At 34.1% G+C, this 26,568-nt stretch overlaps 2 protein-coding genes across 5 annotated transcripts; one reads left to right on the top strand and one right to left on the bottom strand.

Annotated features, from left to right (window-relative positions):
• The first annotated feature begins 11,941 nt into the window (after nt 1-11,941).
• On the top strand, nt 11,942-14,296 carry LOC116133640. Its single transcript, XM_031419325.1, has 3 exons — nt 11,942-12,433; nt 12,517-12,864; nt 13,573-14,296. The coding sequence occupies exons 1-3, from the start codon at nt 12,107-12,109 to the stop codon at nt 14,071-14,073; spliced, it is 1,176 nt and encodes a 391-aa protein (XP_031275185.1). The 5' UTR covers nt 11,942-12,106; the 3' UTR covers nt 14,074-14,296.
• Nucleotides 14,297-19,126: 4,830 nt separating this feature from the next.
• LOC116133627 (myb family transcription factor APL) lies at nt 19,127-21,259 on the bottom strand. Of its 4 annotated transcripts, XM_031419308.1 has the most exons (6): nt 21,095-21,259; nt 20,901-20,977; nt 20,682-20,739; nt 20,449-20,515; nt 20,180-20,249; nt 19,127-20,089 (listed from the first exon to the last, which is right to left on the bottom strand). In XM_031419308.1, the coding sequence occupies exons 2-6, from the start codon at nt 20,955-20,957 to the stop codon at nt 19,427-19,429; spliced, it is 915 nt and encodes a 304-aa protein (XP_031275168.1). In that variant the 5' UTR covers nt 20,958-20,977; nt 21,095-21,259; the 3' UTR covers nt 19,127-19,426. The 4 variants fall into 4 exon arrangements, with proteins under 4 accessions (XP_031275168.1, XP_031275165.1, XP_031275166.1 ...); XM_031419305.1 differs by lacking the exon at nt 21,095-21,259 and having other exon boundaries at nt 19,127-20,083; XM_031419306.1 differs by lacking the exon at nt 21,095-21,259 and having other exon boundaries at nt 20,180-20,222.
• Nucleotides 21,260-26,568: the final 5,309 nt, after the last annotated feature.

Genomic DNA, 26,568 nt, shown 5'->3' with positions numbered 1-26,568 from the left:
TGGAAGCTGTAGGAACTTGCTATTTAATTTTAAGTAGTGGCTTTGTTTTAATGTTAGAAAAGACCTTTTATGTTCCAAGTTTTTCTAGAAACTTGATTTCAGTTTCAAGGCTTGTACCCTTTGGATATTCCTTTAATTTTTCAGATTCATCTTTCAACTTATTTTATAAATCTGATTGTGTTGGGAATGGTACTTTGTCTGATGGTCTTTACTGCATTAATTTACAAAACAATGCCACTTATTATTCAATGCGTGTTCACACTGGCGCTAAAAGATGTGTTATTAATGAGGACTCCTCTAAATTATGGCACCAAAGATTAGGACATATCTCCATAGATAGAATTAAAAGATTAGTAAATGAAGGAGTACTTAATACTCTGGATTTTACTGATTTTGAGACTTGTGTGGACTGCATAAAAGGAAAGCAGATCAACAAGTCAAAGAAAGGTGCCAATAGAAGTTCAGACATATTGGAGATCATACATACTAATATATGTAGTCCAGACATAGAGTCACATGGTCAGAAATACTTCATCTCTTTTATAGATGATTACTCACGATATAAGTATCTCTACCTGCTTCATAACAAGTACGAAGCATTAGATGCCTTTAAAATCTTTAAGGCTGAAGTAGAGAAACAATGTGGTAAGCAAATTAAGATCGTAAGATCAGATAGAGGTAGAGAATATTATGGTAGATACACAGAGGAGACCATTTGCAAAGTTTCTTCAAGATCATGAGATTGTTGCCTAATACACCATGTCTGGTTCACCGGACCAGAATGGTGTAGCAGAAAGAAGAAATCGAACATTGTTGGATATGGTGCGGAGTATGCTTAGCAGCTCCAATCTTCCTAAATCCTTGTGGGCTGAAGCACTTAAGACGACAGTGTATATATTGAACCGAGTTCCAACCAAGGCTGTTCCTAAAACGCCATTTGAATTATGGAAATGTTGGAAACCAAGTTTGTGACATATGCGCGTTTGGGGATGCCCGTCTGAGGTGAGAATTTATAATCCACAAGAGAAGAAGCTAGACCCAAGGACCATTACTGGGTATTTCATTGGATATGCTGAAAGGTCTAAAGGTTACAGATTTTATTGTCCATCTCACAGCAAAAGAATAAAGAATCAAGAAATGCAAAGTTTCTTGAAAATGACTTGATCAGTGGGAGTGATCAAACCAGGAACATAGTTTCTAAGAATGATCATTCAGAATCTCAACCGTCCACCTCAAGTGATAAATTGGTTATTGTTTACAGCACCCCTCAAGTACAAACTGGTGTTGAACAACCAATCATTGAAGTTCCACAAGCTGCTGACAACATTCCAGTAGATCAGGTAGTTCAAGAGTTGCCAAGAACTTTTGAACAATGAGTTGAACCACATACTTCTCCGGAATATGATGGTACAACATTAAGAAGATCTACTAGACCAAGGAGATCAGCAATTCCTAATGATTATGTTGTATATCTGCAAGAATCTGACTATAACATTGGAGCCGAGAATGATCCCGAGTTTTTTTCACAAGCCATGAGTTGCAAAGAATCAGAATTATGGTACAATGCCATGAAGGAAGAGATGAATTCTATGAAGAGTAACGAAGTCTGGGATCTTATTGAGTTGCCTAATTATGTAAAAGCCATTGGATGTAAATGGGTCTTTAAGACAAAGAATGACTCATTGGGCAACATTGAGAGATACAAGGCAAGACTCATTGCTAAGGGATTCACTCAGAAAGAAGGAATCGATTACACGGAGACTTTCTCTCCTGTATCTAAGAAAGATTCTTTGCGTGTGATTTTGGCATTAGTAGCCCATTTTAACTTAGAGTTACAACAAATGGATGTGAAAATTGCATTTCTCAATGGAGACCTAGAGGAGGAGGTTTATATGAAACAACCTGAAGGATTTTCCTCTAATGATGGTGAGCACTTGGTTTGTAAGCTTAAGAAATCTATATACGGTCTAAAACAAGCATCCCGCCAATGGTATTTTAAATTCCATGGGGTAATTACTTCATTCGGTTTTGTTGAAAACCCCATGGATCAATGTATATACCAGAAGGTTAGTGGGAGTAAGATATGCTTTCTTATTTTATATGTAGATGATATTTTGCTTGCAACCAATGATAAGGGTTTGATGCATGAGGTGAAACAATTCCTCTCTAAGAATTTTGATATGAAGGATATGGGTAACGCATCTTATGTCATTGGCATTAAGATCCATAGAGACAGATTTCGAGGTATTTTGGGTCTGTCTCAAGAAACCTATATCAATAAGGTTTTAGAGAGATTTCGAATGAAAGATTGTTCACCAAGTGTGGCTCCCATTGTGAAGGGCGATAAGTTCAATTTGAACCAATGCCCAAAGAACGATTTTGAAAGGGAACAAATGAAGAACATTCCATATGCTTCTACTGTCGGAAGCCTGATGTATGCTCAGGTCTGTACAAGGCCTGACATTGCATTTATTGTTGGAATGTTGGGACGATATCAAAGTAATCCAGGTTTAGACCACTGGAGAGCTGCAAAGAAAGTGATGAGGTACCTTTAAGGAACCAAAAACTACATGCTTATGTATAGACGGATGGACAATCTGGAAGTAATGGGTTATTCAGATTCAGACTTTGCTGGTTGTGTTGATTCAAGCAAATCAACATCAGGATATGTTTTCATAATGGCTGGTGGAGCTGTATCTTGGAGAAGTGTAAAGCAGTCCTTGACTGCTACTTCCACTATGGAAGCTGAGTTCGTTTCTTGTTTTGAGGCTACTTCACATGGTGTATAGTTAAAGAGTTTCATAGCTGGACTTAAAATTATGGATTCCATTTCTAAACCATTGAGAATATACTGCGATAATTCAGCTGCTATCTTTATGGCTAAGAACAATAAAAGTCGAAGTCAAAGTAAACACATTGACATTAAGTACTTAGCCATAAGAGAGTGTATTAAGGAAAAGAAAGTGGTCATTGAGCACATAAGTACTGAATTAATGATCGCTAATCCTTTGACCAAAGGCATGCCGCCAATGAAATTCAAGGATCATATAGAAGAAATGGGATTTCATTCCACTATGTAGTCGTATATATAATGTTTGAATAAAACTCTTATTTATTGTGATGCTTTCTCATATTCATGTGCACCTAAATTTCATTTGAGAAAATTCATCTGTAGGACCAAGAATAAGCATAGGGTTTATTCATTAAGTAAGGTTGTCATATATAAAGTAAACTTGAGAAATCAAATGCATTGTAATACATGGAAGATAATACTCGTTTTATTTTGAGGACTTGTCGCCATGATTCGTGTATTTGTTTCTTAATGAAATAATGGTTAAAAATGTGGACTAAGTGGGAGAATGTAAAACTTATGTTACATTATGTTACTCATGTAACGTAAATAACCTTTTGATTTTCATCAGTTTTAAACCTTGATGGTCCACATTTGTTGTTCAGTTTTCAAATGCTTAAGTTTTCAAACGTTTGGGATTTATGGCAACCATTAAGCATGCCATTAAGAGCTTGATGGAAGCTTGGCTATGTATATTATTTTGGTCCCTAAGTTCAAGAACTTGATTATACTAAATTATACACCATCAACAGAGTGTCTTGAGAGCTTAGAAGATCCAAAATAATGCTCGTGAGTTTGTTTCAATGGCTGGAGGTAATTCTTGATTCCTGGTTTATAGTTTAAGAATATTATATTCTTTGTTTTTCTGTTTAGATTACAGATAAAATTCTTACATCCAGTTCACATTTTCATACCAAATTTTCTCCCAAAATCCCAGCCAACCTCTAACATTTTCAGCCCAGTAAACACTCACTATTTACATAATGATCGGCCAGCAAACTCATGCCCATTATTGCCTACATTTTTCAGCTGGCAACACCTCACAAGGCTTAACAAATCATTCAAATTTCATTCAGCATTTAGCCAGATGTAACCCATTTTTATGCTTCTAATCAAGTTGACTTATTAACTAAACCACAACCTTCCAATTTAATCTAGACCATTTAGTTCAAACAAAATCAAACAGTCCCAATTGTAAACAAGTAAACCAGCCCAATAGACCAATCCATAATATCAATCAAACTCATTACACAAATCCGTTAATATCTTTATTCACCAAAACCACATGTATAAAAAAAAGAAATCATCATTTAAACATATTAATAACACAAATCATGCCACTCGGTTTTCAAAAACTTCTATGATGCACTGCTATATTTCATTGTTTTAAAACCCGATCCATTGTGAGACTTAGTAAGGTGACTGAGTCACGAGTCGACTGGTTCAACCGATTGGACCGATCAGTTGGATTGGTGACGTCAACAGTGATTTTATTTTTAAAAAATAGTAAATTGATCCCCTAAATTTTAATATATTATAAAAATACCCCTCAAAAATTTTATATTAGTCCTTAAAATTTTTATTTATTTAAAAAATGCCCCAAAAAATCAATTAATCCCTAAACTTTTAACATATCTCCAAAACACCCCTAAAAATAACAAATTAGTCCCAATAAATTTGAAATATTACAAAACCCCCTAAAGCCTAAACTAGACCGGAGAAGTTGTCAGGTCCCGGTCGAACTGGTCTGATTGACTAGTCCGGTCCAGGTTTTAAAAAGTACCATAAGTAAGCCGAACATACAACCCAAACTGCAATTAAACCTACAACTTGTAATTCACAAAACAACCAAGGAAAAGGTAAAGAAAATACTCCTAACATACCTTAACGCCAAGAACACTTGCATATCTATACATAACTTAAAATCCTCATAAATCAAACACATTGTATTATTAAAAGAAGGCAATATGTATCAACATCCGAATTCGTTCAAATAGAATATGAAGTCTTTGAAAAACATGCAATTCATGCAATACTATTCCACTCACCTCCCATTTTGCTAAATTTTCCTAAGGATCTTCTTCTTCTCCTCCTATTGAGCCAACATAAACAAATTAGACTTAGAAATCCCAACCCAACATCTCTCATTTCTTTCGTTTTCACCACCAATAAAATTTTAAAAACTTACATTTTACCCCCAAAAATCAACAAAATTAACTCTAATAAAATTCAAATAAATACAGGGTATTACATGAGCTTTTTTTCAAAATTAATTTTAACAAACGATAGTTGATTAATGATCGTATTAAAATCATTCATATGCTTTGTCACGGAAGCGTCTTCTCTCATCTTTAGATTAAATAATCTTTTCAGAAGATATACCTTGTTATTTGTAGAAGGTTTCTCATACATATTAGACAATATATGCATCAACTCTGTTGTGGTTGTCTCATTTGCCACGTTACTTGTACGTTCTTGGGTAATGTCAATCCAATGACTCATTATACTTATATGTCAAAGAGTACTCAATCTTCATCTGACATCTTTTCGGGTGAACCACGCAAATGATCTTCAATCCGCATCTTCTAGAATACGTAATCTGTTTAATCAAACTTGTTGATCTCTGGTGCAAATCATCTTTTTTCTCTAGCTATAGCTTTCTTCCTCAAATTCGAGCTCTAATACTAGTTGTTGTGGGATTTAATTGAATGCTAGCAAAACTTAAATCCCTATGAAAGTGAAAATAAAACGAACAAATGTCAAATAATTAACCACACACAAACACAAGATTTATAATGGTTCACTCTCCGTATAAGAGTTACATTCACTTTGCTGTTGCAGAATTTCACTATGAAAAAGAAAAAAAAATTATAGGAGTTTCTCACGAGCCTCGACAAATTGGCTCTCTTATTAAACCTCTATTTGGTGGCTCTCACTCTGTAATTATGGTATTACCTTATTTTGTATCTATTTCTAGGATTTAACTCCTTTTTATAGGAAAATAACTCAGTCGCATAAATCAGCACCATGCTAAGTGATACACATGCACTGAAAAATGATGCAAGCTCACACCAAATTGTAAGCATCCATCATTGATTATGCCATAAAATATATTGCAAATCCCACTTAGTATACAAAATGCAAGCATTGAAGTTGTCCTATTCCATCTTTCTATTATGAAATATGATAGAACATTTGCAAATATGTCTAATAAAGCATTAAACATAAGAGACAAACATATGTTTAAATCTAAATTTCCAACGTTCAACAGCATGCCACAGTAAATTAAGCCTATGCAACAAGCAACACCCATAACCAACAATAATAACCTTCGTAAAGCCATTTCCTCTTGGACATTTCCTTCATAAACGAGTAAAAATTTAACTTCTGCATTTCTTCCGTAGAGGTCGGTAAGGCCTGGACCGCCTGGACCCTTGGGACAGATCCTTGAGGGATCAGGCCCAAATCCTCAAGGACCAGTTCTGGGCCCATGAGTTTTTTTGGGGAATTTTTTTTTTTTAATATTTTGTAAAATAATCTTTGAACCCTAAATTTAGAATATTTGTTAAAGGTTTATGTAATTGGGTAGAGGGTTTTAAAAATTAACAGGCCCGGCCTGTCGAGCCTAAGACCTGTCCCAGGGCCAGGCCCTAGAGGAAGGACCGGCCCTTGGGCCTGGTACGGTGGAGGACCGGTCCACGCCGTGTTGGACAAATTCAAGTTCAAGCAATCAAAATTAACATGATGTTAAAGTTTTCTTACTACTGCCAGGGTCGCAGCTTCATATCCATGCAAGAAAAGCCATCTAGGAGATTCACTGACAAAAGGACAGATTATCATACAGTACAAGATGCTGGAGCTGAAGTCCAAACATAAAGGATTTTCCAGGAAGAATTGATAAGAAAATAAAGAAAATCCAGTGATACCCAGTACCCATTGGACGTCGCCATTTTCTTCCTACCTTCTCCATTAACAAAACAAGAGCAGTTGTGAGTACTGACGCTCGGAAAAATCCGCACACAGATCTTAAGCTTGAGTATATCCATGTATCAGTGGAGAAGATAGCATTGCAATACATGAAAGGAAAAGAAATTTCTTACGACCAAGAGATGAATCGCCATGAGTTGCGAGAACAAATCCATACACAATAGGCAATCCCTTAAGAAGCATGATGAAGGCAAGCTATTGATGATTGAGCTAGCACATTCCAGGCTCCATGCTGATACAATTGTGGCGTACGAAGAACCATCCTAAGCCCATTCACTCTTGGGAAGAGTACAGATGTTGGAGCTTGAGTTGCATGTAAAGTGTTTGTGCAATGCCATGTGGGCTCTGCATTCGTATAGACGCTAAGAAATGTTTGTTGTGAATAAAAATCAATGATATTGACAAAAGAAGGACATGTATTAACTGGCTACAACCAAATCCTCCCAAACTTTGTTCAATTATCTTGTCCAGGGAGTCAAACGGTGTTATTTGATTATCGGCCGAGTTGGAGTCGGAGAACAGAGGAGTATATGAATCCTCCATTTGCAAATCAGAACTTACAGGAAATTTTAGAGGATTTCATGCGATCGCATCATTCTAAATTCTAATGTTCACTTCTACAGACTAAATTTATGAAAGCATTAATTAGGGAGAGTTAAAGAGCAAGTTACTCTTAATTATAGAGACGACTGCAAGCTAAACAACATTTTTGACGCAGCGACAGCATGATAAAATAAGGTTATACCTTTATAATGATAATAAGTCTTAATCACATAAACCTATGTCTTAAAATCTTAAATAAGTTTGAATAATTCGTTGAATAACATCCAAAACGAAAAATAAGTTTATATAAGGTGACAACAAATCTTAATAAGGCTCTTAATAATAAAAGGAAGCAAAAACTAAATTAATTAAAACAAAAAAACCTAAAATAAAATGGGAAAAAAATAAAAATAACTAAAACAGCTCTAAAACACATCAAAACGGTGGATTTTGACCCTGAAAACGACTTCCAACCGACGAAAGTGGTTGCCACATCAACGGGTTTGAAATAAGATTTCCAACAATATTTTACAGGCCCCGTAACTCTTCCCGAATCAAAAGTTATAACCGTTTGAATGAGATATACTCATTTAGAACCTTTGAGTTTTATTTATGGATTTCTGACGTTCAGTCCGTTCCATAAATTCATCCGAAAGAAGTTCTACGTCAATTACGATTTCCTAAATCCTCTAGAATCCATAGAGATTACAGTAACATCACGTTATCTTGATTTCATAAACCCACAATTTTGTAAAAGGAGTCGAGGGAGTTAAACATGGTTACTTGGTCAACGCCTGAGTTGGTTTCTGATCTTTGGAGAACAGAGGAGTTGATAAATCCTCCAAATATCTAAACGAGGAATTGTAATATTTAACTGGATACACCCAAAACCTCGCAAACTTTGTTCAATCATTTTGTCCAGAGAGTCAAACTCTGTTACTTGATCATCCCCTGAGTTGGATACGGAGAACAGAGGAGTTGATGAATCCTCCATATGTAATTAAATGAGAACTTGCAGTAATTCTGGGTTACTAATTCCGAAATTTTAGAATGAGGCAGTTCAAATGTAGCTAGAAAAAACAACCCTAGTACCAAGTTAACAAAAAACAAATTGTCTCGGATATATACCATTTTAAAGTTCATATCTACTGACAAAATTAATGAAAACGTTTACTTCTACTGGCAAGAAAGCATTTATTATAGAGAAATGAAGAGTAAGATTTATACAATTTCCTAAATCACGTTGTCTTTCTTCACAAATTACCAACAAATGATGCAAGTTTTCTTAGTACTGCCAAGGCGCCAGCTTCATCTCCATTAATGAAAAGCCATCGAGGAGATTCACTGACAAATGGAAAGACTTTTATACATTACAAGCTTCCTGGAATTGAAGTCCAAATGGAAAGGGCTTTCCAAGAAGAATCTCTATTTATATAAGCTATAGCTGGTTACGAAAATATTCCAAGAGAAAACTAGAAATCCCAGTGATTTCTAATTGACCCCGCCATCTTTTTTCCCATCTTCTCCATTAACAAAACTTTATCTATCCCAATGCACAAAATTATTTAATAAATCAAGAAAACTTTATCTTCCCACTAAGCAGCATTTTGGAGTGATGGAGCAAGATTCAAAGATTGGATCATTTATTTGAGAAGAGACAAAATTTCATTGTTTAGTGTGCGGCGAGGTTTACCAAGTGAACCCTTTTCTCCGAAATTATGTAATGATTGTATAAGAATCTGCGTCCTTAATGCATCAAAAGGATAAACATATGGTAACTTGAAAAAGAAGATAAAGAGTAACCAAAAGCCTTGATCGATCGAGTTTAACTTTGTTACTTTCTTTTCCTTGTTTTACCATATTAATTTCATGGATTTCTATGCCTTTGACCACTTCTTGTACCATAATTAACTATTAATTAATCTCCTTTCCAAGAAAAAGAGAAGATGGAATACTTTTAAACCACATCAGCTAAATTCACCACCATAATCTGTCCTCATTTACACAGAATATTAAGGTAGTGGGTCAATCTTATTAGTTTTATCAATCAGACGACAGAGATGGAGTAGCTAAAGCACTAGTCTCTAACATGTGCTAAATTAGTTTCATATATGATTACTGAGGACCNTGGATACACCCAAAACCTCGCAAACTTTGTTCAATCATTTTGTCCAGGGAGTCAAACTCTGTTACTTGATCATCCCCTGAGTTGGATACGGAGAACAGAGGAGTTGATGAATCCTCCATATGTAATTAAATGAGAACTTGCAGTAATTCTGGGTTACTAATTCCGAAATTTTAGAATGAGGCAGTTCAAATGTAGCTAGAAAAAACAACCCTAGTACCAAGTTAACAAAAAACAAATTGTCTCGGATATATACCATTTTAAAGTTCATATCTACTGACAAAATTAATGAAAACGTTTACTTCTACTGACAAGAAAGCATTTATTATAGAGAAATGAAGAATAAGATTTATACAATTTCCTAAATCACGTTGTCTTTCTTCACAAATTACCAACAAATAATGCAAGTTTTCTTAGTACTGCCAAGGCGCCAGCTTCATCTCCATTAATGAAAAGCCATCGAGGAGATTCACTGACAAATGGAAAGACTTTTATACATTACAAGCTTCCTGGAATTGAAGTCCAAATGTAAAGGGTTTTCCAAGAAGAATCTCTATTTATATAAGCTACAGCTGGTTACGAAAATATTCCAAGAGAAAACTAGAAATCTCAGTGATTTCTAATTGACCCCGCCATCTTTTTCTCATCTTCTCCATTAACAAAACTTTATCTATGCCAATGCACAAAATTATTTAATAAATCAAGAAAACTTTATCTTCCCACTAAGCAGCATTTTGGAGTGATGGAGCAAGATTCAAAGTTTGGATCATTTATATTGAGAAGAGACAAAATTTCATTGTTTAGTGTGCGGAGAGGTTTACCAAATGAACCCTTTTCTCCGAAATTATGCAATGATTGTATAATAATCTGCGCCCTTAATGCATCAAAAGGATAAACACATGGTAACTTGAAAAAGAAGATAAAGAGTAACCAAAAGCCTTGATCGATCGAGTTTAACTTTGTTACTTTCTTTTCCTTGTTTTACCATATTAATTTCATGGATTTCTATGCCTTTGACCACTTCTTGTACCATAATTAACTATTAATTAATCTCCTTTCCAAGAAAAAGAGAAGATGGAATACTTTTAAACCACATCAGCTAAATTCATCACCATAATCTGTCCTCATTTACACAGAATATTAAGGTAGTGGGTCAATCTTATTAGTTTTATCAATCAGACGACAGAGATGGAGTAGCTAAAGCACTAGTCTCTAACATGTGCTAAATTAGTTTCATATATGATTACTGAGGACCCAACAAGAAATGAATATGTTACTGTACACAGAATAACATGTTTATCTAGATCGATCATTAGATCATGATACAAATATGGAGTGGTAACACTAATATAGTGATGGTGGTGGAGCCTTCAAAACGATGTAGTACTGTAGCGTATTTCTTTTCCAAACAAAAGTAATGAAAAACACTCCTCAACCTCTACCAGAAAAGCAGCAGCTTAGCTTGAAAGATCACTTGTACAATACAATGCCATCACTTCTCTGATACCCACCCGACCCTCCACCATTCTGCCTGCCGGCCCTCCAATATCTTTACCACTTTGCTGTTGGACCCAACTGCCGGCCCTCCAACTCCCACTCCATCTCTCTCTTCATTTTTCTATAGCTACCTGAATTACTTCATTAAAATGAAGTCCACATGGAGAGTAATATTTGATTAATTAATTACTAGCTCATTAGTTTGATCATTTGTCTAATAAATTAACCATAGTAAATTTGTTTTTAATCTTTTGTTACATTCAAGAAAGAGACAAGGTTATATTATATGTGATCGACTAGGTCCACATTGGGAAATGTTTTACTTGGAGCACGACAAGAATCAAGACCAATCTAAGATACTAATATTAATTACCTACTTAGGATTCCCATGTTCATAAATGATTTAATAATGTAGATTACTATATTACTAGGAATGTTATCATATTTTAATTATTATATCATATAATCTAAACTTTGAATCGATATACTAATAATACTACAATGATATACTTAGATCGACCCTTTATCACATATTGTAAAACTTTATGATTAATGCATTTCATTTATGGTATAATAATAAAGTCTCATACTATGATATAAGGGTTAGGTAGTGAGGTGTGTAACATTATGTCTTTATCACATAGATTGATTATTTATCACCTAATTATCATAATAATGAATAAGATAATATGTGGGATGGGATTGCATATTCCAAGAAAGAGAGATTAAGGGTAAATTAAGAGAAGGCAAATGGAGAAGAGAATAGAAATGAAAATAAAACGACAAGAGAGAGAAGTCTAAAAAGAAAAAAAAGAATAAAGCAATAGACAGCCCAACATGCGAGTCTCTATTATATTATACCATTCTCTGCCGTTGGACAGATAAGCTGTCTCTTTTGTCTTCTCTCTCTCTCTCTCTCTCTATCTATCTCTTCTACAACTTGCTCATAATAAGTTAGCGAAAGTCTTACTCTCTCTTTTCCCCTTCTTCTTCTTCATACTCATATATATCCCGCACCTTCTCTTCTTTATCCATAATCAACATCTATCTTCAATTATTGTTTTCACTTTTCTTTCTTTTCTTCTTCACCTTACTCATAAATCATGGGTTCTAGAGCTCGAAGGAAGCAGCAGCAAAGATGGTGCACACAAACTCTAACGCCATTGTTGGAAGGTCCTGATCCTGAAATGCAAGAAGAAGCAAACAAGAAAGAGAGCTCTTGGGAAGTTATTCGAGAATGGTTTCGCATGCAGAAAGGCATTTCATCAGCCAACAACAATAATAATCTTTCTATGTCATTATATAATACTAATATTCCTCCTAAACGCCAAGATTTAAGGCTTTTGCTCGGCGTCTTGGGTTGTCCTTTAGCTCCTATTCCTCTTGTGAATCACCCAACTCATCACATTCATATCAAAGACATCCCCATCGTAAGTTTACAATTAAGTTATACTTAATGTTAGTTTGCTCCCGTTTTTTGTTTTTCTGACTTTGTTTGGTGCCTCTTTTGCAGGAAACTTCGAGTGCACATTACATCATACAGCAATATTTGGCATCAACGGGCTGCTTAAAGCAACAAAAATGTGCAAAAAACATGTATGCAACAGGAACGGTGAAGATGATTTGTTGTGAAACAGAGATTTCTTCAGGAAAGAATGTGAAAAGCTTGGGAACAAGAACTGGAGAAAGTGGATGCTTCGTTCTTTGGCAAATGTTACCAGGCATGTGGTCTCTTGAGTTAGTCGTCGGAGACAACAAAGTCATCGCCGGTAGCGACTCAAAAACTGTCTGGCGACATACCTCTTGGCTTGGCACTCATGCAGCCAAAGGCCCCCAACGCCCCCTACGTCGCATAATCCAGGTACCATTAAATAACTAAAGCTTTAATCTATCTCGAGTTATAGTACATATAAAGATTTCAAATGATTCAAGTACATGATTATGATTATGGGGCTGGTGCCAAATTTAATTAAAGTTAGATATGAATCGAAAACTTTAAGCAAGTAAAGTTATAATTTGTGTTATCTCAATAAAGAAGCAAAGAGCGACCCAAATATTCAAATAACTTTAGTGCGAAACAATACATAGATAGAGACAGATGAACAAACTCACAATCACAATCCCAAGAAATTGCTGACAATGATAGAGAAACTGTCCCATGCTTTACCGGACATAAATATATTTCTTTATTGAACAGTACTGCAACTCATGACTCACTGAGTTAGGGTTTCATTCCATTTCCACGTGGTTTTCTTTCTGATGTCATCTTAGATCACATTCATACAATCTTACATATACTTCTTGGGATTGCCGCATATACTTTGATTGCTTTTTCACTTTAGTATTGGATTTATTGCATTATTGCCCTCACTTTTCTTGGCTTTTCTCCCTTTGTTGTTTTTTCTATATGAATTCATGTTTCACATCTTTAAAGTAAACAATCTCAGCGGATTTGATCCCTATCTTTCAACTTTAGTTAATTTGAAGTTTCCCATTTTTTTTTTTTTTTTCAATTAATTAAGTTCATATAATTAAACAAAGTCATTACTTAATTAATCAATTGGTTCAGGGGCTAGATCCAAAGACAACAGCCAGCTTGTTTGACAAAGCACAATGCTTGGGGGAGAAACGGATAGGAGATGATGAATGTTTCGTATTGAAAGTAGCAGCAGATCGTGAAGCCGTGGTAGAAAGAAGCGAGGGTCCAGCCGAGGTGATTAGGCACGTATTATATGGCTATTTTTGCCAAAAGAGTGGCCTATTAATATACCTAGAGGATTCGCATCTCACTAGGGTTCAGACTCCTGATAACAATGACGATACTATTTATTGGGAGACTACCATCGGAAGTAGTATTGGCGACTATCGAGATGTAGATGGTGTACTGATCGCTCACCAGGGACGGTCAATTGCGACGGTGTTCCGGTTCGGGGAGTTGTCCATGCAACATAATAGAACAAGAATGGAAGAAATCTGGAGAATTGATGATGTTGTGTTCAATGTGCCAGGGCTTTCTATAGACCATTTCATACCACCAGCTGATCTCCTAGATAATGAAAATTCCCCATGATCATTGATTAACTACATTGTAACATTAATTAACTTGTAATCTTTTGGGTTTTTGGGGTTCTAATTTCAAAAATATTGGAGGGTTTATGGTGTATTCATATTTTGCTAGTGTAATATGTAGTTGGTTTACAGTCATTATAAGAGAATGACCTTTGGGCTTGGTTCTGAATAATGGATTTTTCCATCTATTTACATGATCATTATTTGTCTTACCAAATTTCTAATGAAACAAAAATGTACATTTATTTTTTGATGTGTTCTTTAATGTTTAACTTGCTAGATGTTTTTCCCTTTTTTTGTAATTCAGAAATTCCTTAAACTTGCTTTACAAACCTGAATTCGAAACTGGAGTCTCTAATCAAACTTTACAATATTTAAAAAACGATAAACAATAATCTTTAGTCATGTAGATACCCATGAGGGTGTTCGAAGCCCAAAACCTACATGATAAAATAGACAGTATTAAATTATTCCTATATTCATTTAAAAACTTTATCATTTATGGGTTATTTTTTAAAATCATTTAATTTCATTAATTAATATTATATGGTGGATCAATTTTACCTGAATATTCTACATGTCCATCACCATGACTACTTTGTGACTAGCCCTACAAAGTCTTTGGATTCTAAATGAAAGGGCTCTGATTTTTTTTTTATCCCATTATTGTAGCGATATCCCATGTTTTAAGGCGAGTCCCTGAATACTGCATTCGAGTTTTTGGGCCAGTAATCAATGGAGATCCCTAATAATAAGGCCCATGAGGAATGGGCTAAATGTGGAAGTTCTCAGCCCGCTTATATAACTGACTGAAGCCCATTAGTTTTGATCCTCTGTTGGACACTCATGTATGGAGTTGGAGTTTCATATATTTATGTGGACCGTCTTACCATGTCACTTAGTTGACGTGTGATGAGACCTTGTAATAATATAGTGGTATGTGTTATTACACACATATCAAATCGAAAATAATAGAGCCATCGAAGGTTGTGCATGAAATCTATGCACCGAATGATATGACAAAATTCTGACCGTTGATTAATATTAACTGATAATGAATAAACGATCAGGATTTTGTCACGTCATTCGGTGCACAGATTCGGTGCGAAATCTTCGGTGACCGTAGCATTACTCATATCAAATTTTCTCTTTCATTTACTTATTACCACGATTGTTCAATCACTACCCTTTATTATTCATCAATAACCACTACCATGATGAATGGTAATAAAAACTAACTCTATATTTTATTTTGTTATTGGACGGTCTCACCACGTTAACCAAAAGACCTGATAAGACTGTTCCATATAAGTTTCTCTCGGGCTACTAGATGACAACACCAAATTCCAGTTTACAAGAACTCAACTCATCAAAATTTCTAGTTTACTTTAGAACCGGCTATTCACGGATAGGTGAAAAAAGATAAATAAATACATGCATAAATATGAAATTGTATTAAAGATGAGTGTACAAATGACTGAAGCACCTATTCCATCGAAAACTTCTTCCAAGAAGAATAAAATATAATCACCAACGCTAAGAAATCAAGTGAATATATACATGGTCATGGTTATATATAGAGGGATGTGTAAGCAATGACTTGATACATCATCGAGTGTGGCGCCATTATTCAAAGGAAATTAATTAAGCACTAGTTATTAGTTAAGCATGCATATATATACAAGGGATGATTAATGGAGAAATCATATGAAAGACAATCTAGGTGGATAGAGTTTTGTATGCCTATCAATTCTTTCATGCTATCTTTTTCTTTTTTCTTTTCCTTTTTTCTTTAAAAAGAGAGAGAGCTAGGAAACAAGTTTTAAAAAAAATACAATAAAACGGCATGCATGTTACAGTAACAATCTGATTTTCTATAGTCTATCCAGAGAAAGAAAAAGCGAGAGAGAAAGAAGTGGGGATGAGATGTGGACAAAAGAAGCTTCTTGAGTGTACTTTGTTTAGAAATTTTTTATCATAAACTAGAAAACCCAAACCCAGAACAATACATGCAGCAGAATTTCAGTATCCGAGGAATGCAAATGATTTTACATTTTGCATAGATCGATGTGCCTAGAATCACTAGCTAACACAATCTATTAAGAGCTCATTATAAATTACTTAATGAATTCAATGTGATATCATGAAGATATAATTTAGAATTATATGTAAATGAAATTGGATGCATCTGGTTTTTAAAGGTAAGAGGGTTTACAACTTTATGGACATAAAGATAGAAGCTTCCTCGATATGTGCACTCGTGGGAGTGCGTTGTATTCTTCCTCCCCTTTAGGCTTTATTAGCTTTTTCTTCTTTCTTTCTTTCTTTGATTCTCGCTCTCTCTTTGTGAGTGTGTGTGTATGCATGTTTCTGGAGAGAGGGAGCTTTCTTGACAACTTGCAGTCATAAATTTTTCTCTGCAACCAATAAAGTTAGTGGCGCCATCATCTTTTCTCCACCAGAAAGAAAAAATAAACCTGTGCAGACTGCATGGATCTAATCTTAGACTTAGACTAATATAATTTAATTACCAATCTAATGACAAAGAGAGAGCGAGACGGATTTGATTTTCTTACATCAATTTAAATTAATCTTTAATTCACCAGTGTGTATTAATATCAATGAAACTATTGATAAAAAGTGTGAGATTTCCAGGCAAAAGTACAAAAATGATGATGCATACCCTATATGTCTTCTTCATTTGATACTCAAAGAATATTGAGAACCTAAAGAAGAAAAAAGAGAGCATAAAAGAGTGATACTCTCGGTCGGTTTTTTATAAGATAATTCTTCTTTGTTCAAGTTAAAGAAGAGCTTCAATATCAATCTTCCTTCACAGTTTATTTAAGGTTGAGTGTTTTAGAATTAACCCCTTTTTGCTTTCTAATTATACTACTTCCATGCATGTGTTCCCCGAAACCCTAAATCTTTTGCCTCGGTGGGGATTAATTATGAGATTTATTTATTTATTTTTAATCTTGTAGTTTGATTTTCCCAATAGTTTTGTCTCTGCAATGATAGGAATATAACTAACTCGAAGCCAAGCAACTAAACCAAAAAGTTAAAGCATTTAAAAAGGTTATTGCATTAGCAAGAGCAATATGAAAAATATGGAGACCCACGTCGATATTCTCATTGAGAAGTCACTACCATCATCAGCTGAGCTGCACAAAACGCTCAGATTTTCAGCATGTTTTTCTTTCTTTAATTTCTTTTCTCTTCGTATGTTTTTGTTGTCATACGTTCATATTAACTCTAGGCAATCATTTTGATGGTCTTCAAGTGTCCCTTTTAGAGAAGAATGTATCTNATGAAGATATAATTTAGAATTATATGTAAATGAAATTGGATGCATCTGGTTTTTAAAGGTAAGAGGGTTTACAACTTTATGGACATAAAGATAGAAGCTTCCTCGATATGTGTACTCGTGGGAGTGCGTTGTATTCTTCCTCCCCTTTAGGCTTTATTAGCTTTTTCTTCTTTCTTTCTTTCTTTGCTTCTCGCTCTCTCTTTGTGAGTGTGTGTGTATGCAGGTTTGTGGAGAGAGGGAGCTTTCTTGACAACTTGCAGTCATAAATTTTTCTCTGCAACCAATAAAGTTAGTGGCGCCATCATCTTTTCTCCACCAGAAAGAAAAATTAAACCTCTGCAGACTGCATGGATCTAATCTTAGACTTAGACTAATATAATTTAATTACCAATCTAATGATAAAGAGAGAGCGAGACAGATTTAATTTGCTTACATCAATTTAAATTAATCTTTAATTCACCAGTGTGTATTAATATCAATGAAACTATTGATGAAAAGTGTGAGATTTCCAGGCAAAAGTACAAAAATGATGATGCATACCCTATATGTCTTCTTCATTTGATACTCAAAGAATATTGAGAACCTAAAGAAGAAAAAAGAGAGCATAAAAGAGTGATACTCTCGGTCGGTTTTTTATAAGATAATTCTTCTTTGTTCAAGTTAAAGAAGAGCTTCAATATCAATCTTCCTTCACAGTTTATTTAAGGTTGAGTGTTTTAGAATTAACCCCTTTTTGCTTTCTAATTATACTACTTCCATGCATGTGTTCCCCGAAACCCTAAATCTTTTGCCTCGGTGGGGATTAATTATGAGATTTATTTATTTATTTTTAATCTTGTAGTTTGATTTTCCCAATAGTTTTGTCTCTGCAATGATAGGAATATAACTAACTCGAAGCCAAGCAACTAAACCAAAAAGTTAAAGCATTTAAAAAGGTTATTGCATTAGCAAGAGCAATATGAAAAATATGGAGACCCACGTCGATATTCTCATTGAGAAGTCACTACCATCATCAGCTGAGCTGCACAAAACGCTCAGATTTTCAGCATGTTTTTCTTTCTTTAATTTCTTTTCTCTTCGTATGTTTTTGTTGTCATACGTTCATATTAACTCTAGGCAATCATTTTGATGGTCTTCAAGTGTCCCTTTTAGAGAAGAATGTATCTACATTTATATATATATATATGTGTGTGTGTGTGTTTCATGTGTTTATAGATCTAATGAAGAATTAACCACGAGTTGTGGTCAAATTAGTAACTGGATTCCAGTGGACAAACTTTACCTACAATGTCATGGGTTCAAATCTTATTGGAAGCAGCTCGTGGCTAAAACCCTGATTGGGAATTAGTTTCATATCTTCGGATGTGAAGACATCCCAAGGCTCTCACCGCCAAAAAAAAAAAAAAAAAAAAAAAATTCCAATGAAGAATCTGCTTGAATACATTACCAACGAAATTAATTAGTAAGTCTGTTATCTCACATTATCTCCAGCGGATATTAGTACTTACGCAATCATTCATGTGTAAGCCAAGAGTTGAAATCATGCATAATTTACTGATGTGTAGAGGTTAAGTTCTTATCTATAATTTCCATTTTAGAATGCATTTCTTTTATCTATATATATATTAAATGCAGATGTGGTATATTGTTTCATGCAAGCTAATATAGGAAGAGTCGTACGTTGAAAGTAAGAAACTTAAGAAAAAAAAGATCCTCGAGTGACTGCTTGATGATCAAACAATACTACATGACGTCGACATTATTCTTGATCAATAAAATTATGTGAAGCAAGAGATCAAGAGTATGATTTAACAAGTGACAAGGATCATAAATAAATAAAGTACAAATTTACTGTTTAACTAATTAATACCACTTCAACAGAATAATTGATGTTTGCCATGCCATGCATGGCATTTTTATATCATAGGGGATGCAGGAAACCCTAATATAAATTGCTAAACCTTCAAGAAGTACTAAACCCTAAACCTCATACTTAATTGGGGAACTTAATTAGGTCATGACTTACATACAACTACGTTAAGACTCATCCATATGGCGAATTTCTTCCTTGTGACATGGCGCCATTATTCATCATAGGATTCATCCTTTCAGTCGAAATTGGGGTTCTTCTTGGTGATGGCCTTTCAAGCTTGGCTGTTGCTGGTGCTTCAAATTTCTTCTGATCAGTACTAATGGTATCTCCCGAGAGCACTGGCTTTGTTTCATACATATCGGATATCGAATCGAGATCGGTTGATGGAGGTGCAATTTGAATCTGGTCACCGGCCTTGAAAGGATCATCTTGAGGTCCAAGACAAGTTGGTGCTGTTCCCAAATCTTGTAACCTGAGATCATCAGGCCAAATCAAAGGACTCTTGCCGCTTCCACAATAAGGACTAGGCCTCTTCTTTCCAAGACAAAGATTATCATTATTTGGCAATAACCCATCAAGCGATGCCCTGTCCATGTTGTGTTGGAGATCAAGTTGTTCACCGCCGTAAATGTTAAGGTCTTGAAATGGTGGAAAGTTGAGAGGAGGACAAAACTCTTTCATTGTTCCCACGTCGGGAACTCCCTGATTTGGCATTCCTTTAAAACCTCCTGAAGCATTAACGTTTTCACCTGCTAGGGTTTGACAAGCTTTCTCCAAAATCGATTGCATGTATTTTCCCTGAGCCTCAATTCGTAATTGAAGGTGTCTCTGCACCTACCATATAAAATTTAATCAGTTCCTTCATTAAGGATTCAAGATGAAGACGAGAGAGAGTGTGTGTATATATTTATATATTATAATTACCTCTATTTGTTCTTGAAGTCTTCTGTGAACCTCCATGTGCATCCTAATCGCATCAACCATGTGTGAGTTACTGTAACACACACATATGCCACAAGAAATACCCGAACCCCCAACCCCACAAGACAAGAGCAAGAATGAAAAGAAAAACTTAGCTGATTCATGTTATTTTTATTTTGGAAAATAATTTTAAATTTTCTATATAGTTAGTAGCTGGTGTTTATATATATAAAGAGAGACAGAGAATTTGAGGTTAATTAATTAGCACATACTCATTCATACTGCGGCTTATCATGGCAGATGAAGATGCAGTGTTTCTTTGAAGATCTAATGCTGAAGCTGCCATTAAAACGAACAACATAAAAAGAAATTAACGAATTATTTAAAGGGGGAAAAAAGAAGAAGGCGAAGAAGAAGTATTAAAAGAATAAATGGGAAGATGCATGAGAGCTCTTAGAAAACCCTAGAAAGCAAAGTGGCCTGTCTGTCTCTCTTAGACTCTTACCATCCTTTATGGAGTGATCATTGAATTCCTTGTGAGGTTGCTTTCCGAGCCTGAATTTCTAAAGCAATAGAGAAGAAAAACAATAATATTAATCAAAAGAAGAAAAGAAAAGAAAAATCAAATCAAGCCAAGTACTCGTTATCGAAAACACCACAAAAGTGCATGGTTTTACAAAAGAAAAAGACCGAAAGAAGCTAATCTTGTGTGTTCAATTCAAACCTGAAGGTGGCTCTTTAGGTGGTAAAGCGTAAGCCCCTTCACACCCATAACTCTCATGATAGTTTTTGGAGTGGCCTCTGCAAAATTTAATTTAACAAATTAAGCAATGAAACAATATAAGAATTTAGAAAAAAAAAAAAAAAAAAAAAGAATATATATAAGAAGAAGAGAATGATTAAGTGTAAAGTAATTACTGTCAGGGCCTCCAAGCTGAGTAACAGCATCAACAAATCGTTCATGACGTCAACAGTCCAACGGAGACGAGGCTTGGGGTCAGTGGTGAGGACAAGGCCAGAGCACCTTGAACAAATGGGTCTATCATGAGAATTCATAGTAGAGGGCTTTGTGTTGGAACATTCTCTCTTCTCTTTCTCTCTCTCTGAGAGAAGACCAAGAGATTCAAGAACAAATGCGATGCAAATAGGGAAGATAGGGTGCGTTTTTGAAGAAGAGGGAATGGCCAGTTATGGTTGGTATGGCTTTACTAGAAAGCATAGATTACAAGCTAACCTTCCATTCCATAATATAAAAATAATCAAAAATCAAATAATAAAGTGTACCTATTCTAGTATAAGCAGACCTCTTTTTGCCAAAAGTATACTCTCTCTTCTCTCTCTCTTAATAGTAACATGAGTACGTACATTAATATACTGACATACCCCTGACAAATTACGAAAATCAAGTCTCAATAATCACATCTGAGAGAGAGAGAGAGAGAGGACTTATATGTATGTTAATTGTACATATAGATGTGTAGGAGTATCGAGCTTTTGCCATCACCAAAAGAAGAAGAGATATCTTTACAGTTTTATTCTGTCGGCTTGCTGATGAAGTAGCTTTTTGTTCTAGTGTGAATAAGACACTTGATGGTTCAGCGCAATCATAATGTCCAAAGTATTATACACATTACCCTCTTTAATTGAAACATTTCTTGATCAATATAAACACATCAAAATCTTTGAACCAATTTTATATTTATGTACAATCCCCTTTAGCTTATCCTGAACTAATAACACTGAGACCTATGTAATTAGAACACAATAAAGACTTTGCTTTGTTTATGTCATTACCAAGGAAAAAGGTTTCCATCATACTTCGACACCAAAAAAAAAACAAAAAACAAAAAAACAAACAAAAAATTCTATTATGATTTTCAGATTCTATATACATATATAATTTACATGACATTCAATTATCATCAACTATTTCATAGTCAAATTTATTATTAATTCTTGTCTTAATTACTGATTAAGTTCTTTAATATTATCTGCATATATAACATTATAGTAACTATCAACAGAGAAATGAATGTATATGTATATATATAATATTATTCCATTAGAATGAATTCCAAGAAACGTCATATATCTCATGCACACAATTTAATATGACATCATAATAATCTTTTTATAAATCAGATTACCACCTAGTCAAGTCAAGTCAATGCTTAACTCCTGGAGAGAATCAAAATATGTACGATTATTGTGGTAATCTAACTAAAGAAGAAAATTAATATAAGCAAAGTTGAAGATGAGTTTAATTAGAAAAATATGGATTAATGATATTAATTTTTTTTTTTTTTTTAATTTTATTGTAAGTGAGAAAGCAATGGAGAACCAGATATATGAGAGATGGACCAAATACTTTAGGGGTAGTGCTAGATGTATGTGAAGTTGATGAAGATGAATGGGGGACCTCTCTCTCTTCTAAAGCTACCTTGTTCTAAGCTTGTTGGGGCTCAGCTTCTTCTAACTTTTGTGGAATTGAAGATGTCCCATATGCATGCATATGCATTAGGAACTTGAATAGGAGAGGATCAAATTAACCGCTAAATAAATTGACTATCACGGTCCTGCTGAAGATCAGAACAGTGAGTAAGAACAATATAAAAAGCTTTCTACATGCCCGATTTGTCAAATCTTGTGTGCTGTTTACCCAAATCCAAATGGGAATAAATGCTTTCTTCTTTGACAAACAAAGCGAAGATTCTCTTCTTGCATGCAACAATCTAGAACTTCATCAATATTATTCTTTGTTCTCTCTATTACCATTAATTTTGATTAAATTTCTAACTAATTACATAATTAACCCCTCTCTCCAATGCCCATTTTATCATTTAATCATACAAAATAACTTACCATATCAATCAAATGTGAACTTGCCATGTGGGTATGTACCTAATGAACTCTAATATCGCCATGGCCAACCGCTGCTTTAAATTATATTTGGGCACTTGGAGATGGGCATTAATTTGATTTTGATATGGAGATTCTTCTTTAGAATACAATTGTCACAACATATAGCTAGCTGTCTCTCCTTTATAATATTAATCAAAGTTAGGGTTTAACTTTTAGTTAAATATATATATAATATGTAATTTTAATTGCTCGTAAATACAGTGGAAAAAGCAGCTAGGTTGGCTTAGTGTTAAGGCCATTGTTTGCTTGAATTTCAAGCATCTTTATGTGCTTCAGAGAATTATTCTTTAAAATGAATATATTCCTTTGAAGGTGAATTTGGGGACCCATATGCATGTTAATTTATATCATTTCTTTTAAAAAAAAAAAAAAAATTAATTTACAAAGCTTCTCTCTTTTCTATCTAGTTTCTCACTTTATTACTTCTGGGAATTTGACTGTGTGTTGCTTTTATCCATTTCCAATTTTCATGGTTACCCAAATCATCACTGCCTTGCTACAGAATATTTTTTTCACGATCTTGGATTAATTACTAGATATAGAAATTTAAGAGTCCTACTGAAAGTTGTTTAAAAGAATGGTAGAAAATGACTCATGCCAGAAAACTTTGGTACAAGTCATTATAAAAGAATCCTTCTCGAATACTTTAGAGGTATCGATTGTTTGGAGATTAAAGTCTCCGTTGAACTCTATAATCTTTGAGAAATTGAAAACAATAACCTTTTGGTTATGAGAGGATTCAACCTCCATAAGTGTTCATGAATTCAAGCCTCAACGGGAACAAATCACAAACTTTGACCAAACCTCTCATGGATTATATTTCCTCTACAATCCCTAATTAAAGTTCCAAAATCATAACGATAAATTTGTAATGTGTGAATAATAATATTTTAAGTTGATTCGTAAAGTGATTGGAAAATTCCATGATGACAAGTACAGATATTTGTGTGGGTTTGACTGGTTAGGCCTAGATAAGATATAGGGAGAATAATAGAGATGAAAAATATGTCAAACGGTAAGTAGACTATATATACTGTTCAATTTAGAAAAACATGGTGGATCTTCCAAGAGAATATATACCATCAATTTCGAATTTATGATAATATATAATTTATTGCCGACTTGTCTTATCTACCATAGAGCTTTACAAATAATTTATTACTACATGATATGATTTTAAATGTGCTCTTAATAGTAACATGAAGTACGTACATTAATATACTGACATACCCCTGACAAATTACGAAAATCAAAGTCTCAATAATCACATCTGAGAGAGAGAGAGAGAGAGGATCCTTATATGTATGTTAATTGTACATATAGATGTGTAGAGAGTATCGAGCTTTTGCCATCACCAAAAGAAGAGTATATCTTTACAGTTTTATTCTTCGTCGACTTGCATGTGAAGTAGCTTTTTCGTTCTATGTGTGAATAAGACACTTGATGGTTTCAGCGCAATCATAATATCCAATGTGTTATATACACTTACCCTTCTTTAATTGAAACATTTCTCTTGATCAATATAAACACATCAAAATCTTTGAACCAATTTTATATATATAGTACAATCCCCTTTTTAGCTTATCATGAACTAATAACACTGAGACCTATGATACTTAGAACACAATAAAGACTTTGCTTTGCTTTATGTCATTACCAAGGAAAAAGGTTTCCATCATACTTCGACACACAAAAAAAAAAAAAACAAAAAACAAAAAAACAAAAACAAAAAATCTATCATATATGATTTTCAGATTCTATATACATATATAATTACATTATTCATGGACATTCAAATTATCATCAACTATTTCATAGTCAAATTTATTATTAATTCTTGTTCTTAATTACTGATTAAGTTCTTTAATATTATCTGCATATATACACATTATAGTACCTATCAACAGAGAAATGAATGTATATGTATATATATTATTCCATTAGAATGAATTCGAAGAAACGTCATATATCTTACTTCATGCCACAAATTTAATATGACATCAATAATAATCTTTTTATAAATCAGATTACCACCTAGTCAAGTCAAGTCAATGCTTAACCTCCTGGAGATATCACATATATGTACGATTATTGTGGTAATCTAACTAAAGAAGAAAATTAATAAAGCAAAGTTGAAGATTGAGTTTAATTAGAAAAATATAGATTAATGATATTAATTTTTTTTTTTTTTTTTAATTTTATTGTAAGTGAGAAAGCACTGGAGAACAAGATATATGAGAGATGGACCAAATAACTTTAAGGGGTACCTCTTCTCTCTTCTAAAGCTACCTTGTTCTAAGCTTGTTGGGGCTCAGCTTCTTCTAACTTTTGTGGAATTGAAGATTGTCCCATATGCATGCATATATGCATTAGGAACTTGAATAGGATGAGGATCAAATTAACCGCTAAATAAATTGACACTATCGCTGGTCCTGCTGAAGATCAGAACAGATGAGTAAGAACAATATAAAAAGCTAGCTTGTACATGCCACGATTTTGTCAAATCTTGTGTGCTGTTTACCCAAATCCAAATGGGAATAAATGCTTTCTTCTTTGACAAACAAAGCGAAGATTCTCTTCTTGCATGCAACAATCTAGAACTTCATCAATATTATTCTTTGTTCTCTCTATTACCATTAATTTTGATTAAATTTCTAACTAATTACATAATTAACCCCTCTCTCCAATGCCCATTTTATCATTTAATCATACAAAATAACTTACCATATCAATCAAATGTGAACTTGCCATGTGGGTATGTACCTAATGAACTCTAATATCGCCATGGCCAACCGCTGCTTTAAATTATATTTGGGCACTTGGAGATGGGCATTAATTTGATTTTGATATGGAGATTCTTCTTTAGAATACAATTGTCACAACATATAGCTAGCTGTCTCTCCTTTATAATATTAATCAAAGTTAGGGTTTAACTTTTAGTTAAATATATATATAATATGTAATTTTAATTGCTCGTAAATACAGTGGAAAAAGCAGCTAGGTTGGCTTAGTGTTAAGGCCATTGTTTGCTTGAATTTCAAGCATCTTTATGTGCTTCAGAGAATTATTCTTTAAAATGAATATATTCCTTTGAAGGTGAATTTGGGGACCCATACGCATGTTAATTTATATCATTTCTTTTAAAAAAAAAAAAAAAAAAAAAAATTACTTTACAAAGCTTCTCTCTTTTCTATCTAGTTTCTCGCTTTATTACTTCTGGGGATTTGACTGTGTGTTGCTTTTATCCATTTCCAATTTTCATGGTTACCCAAATCATCACTGCCTTGCTACAGAATATTTTTTTCACGATCTTGGATTAATTACTAGATATAGAAATTTAAGAGTCCTACTGAAAGTTGTTTAAAAGAATGGTAGAAAATGACTCATGCCAGAAAACTTTGGTACAAGTCATTATAAAAGAATCCTTCTCGAATACTTTAGAGGTATCGATTGTTTGGAGATTGAAGTCT

This window comes from Pistacia vera, unplaced genomic scaffold, assembly GCF_008641045.1.
Source record: "Pistacia vera cultivar Batoury unplaced genomic scaffold, PisVer_v2 Contig271, whole genome shotgun sequence".
Taxonomy (NCBI): domain Eukaryota; kingdom Viridiplantae; phylum Streptophyta; class Magnoliopsida; order Sapindales; family Anacardiaceae; genus Pistacia; species Pistacia vera.
Note: the sequence above shows the minus strand (reverse complement) of the source record. Positions and strands in the feature narration are given on the sequence as shown.

Coding starts and splice junctions, on each gene's coding strand:
- LOC116133640 (XM_031419325.1), top strand. CDS start 12,107: ATGGGTTCTAGAGCTCGAAGGAAGCAGCAGCAAAGATGGTGCACACAA. Junction 12,434..12,516: donor ATATCAAAGACATCCCCATC/GTAAGTTTACAA, acceptor CCTCTTTTGCAG/GAAACTTCGAGTGCACATTA. Junction 12,865..13,572: donor CCCTACGTCGCATAATCCAG/GTACCATTAAAT, acceptor CAATTGGTTCAG/GGGCTAGATCCAAAGACAAC.
- LOC116133627 (XM_031419308.1), bottom strand. CDS start 20,957: ATGAGAGTTATGGGTGTGAAGGGGCTTACGCTTTACCACCTAAAGAGC. Junction 20,740..20,900: donor ACCTAAAGAGCCACCTTCAG/GTTTGAATTGAA, acceptor CTATTGCTTTAG/AAATTCAGGCTCGGAAAGCA. Junction 20,250..20,448: donor ATAAGCCGCAGTATGAATGA/GTATGTGCTAAT, acceptor TGTGTGTTACAG/TAACTCACACATGGTTGATG.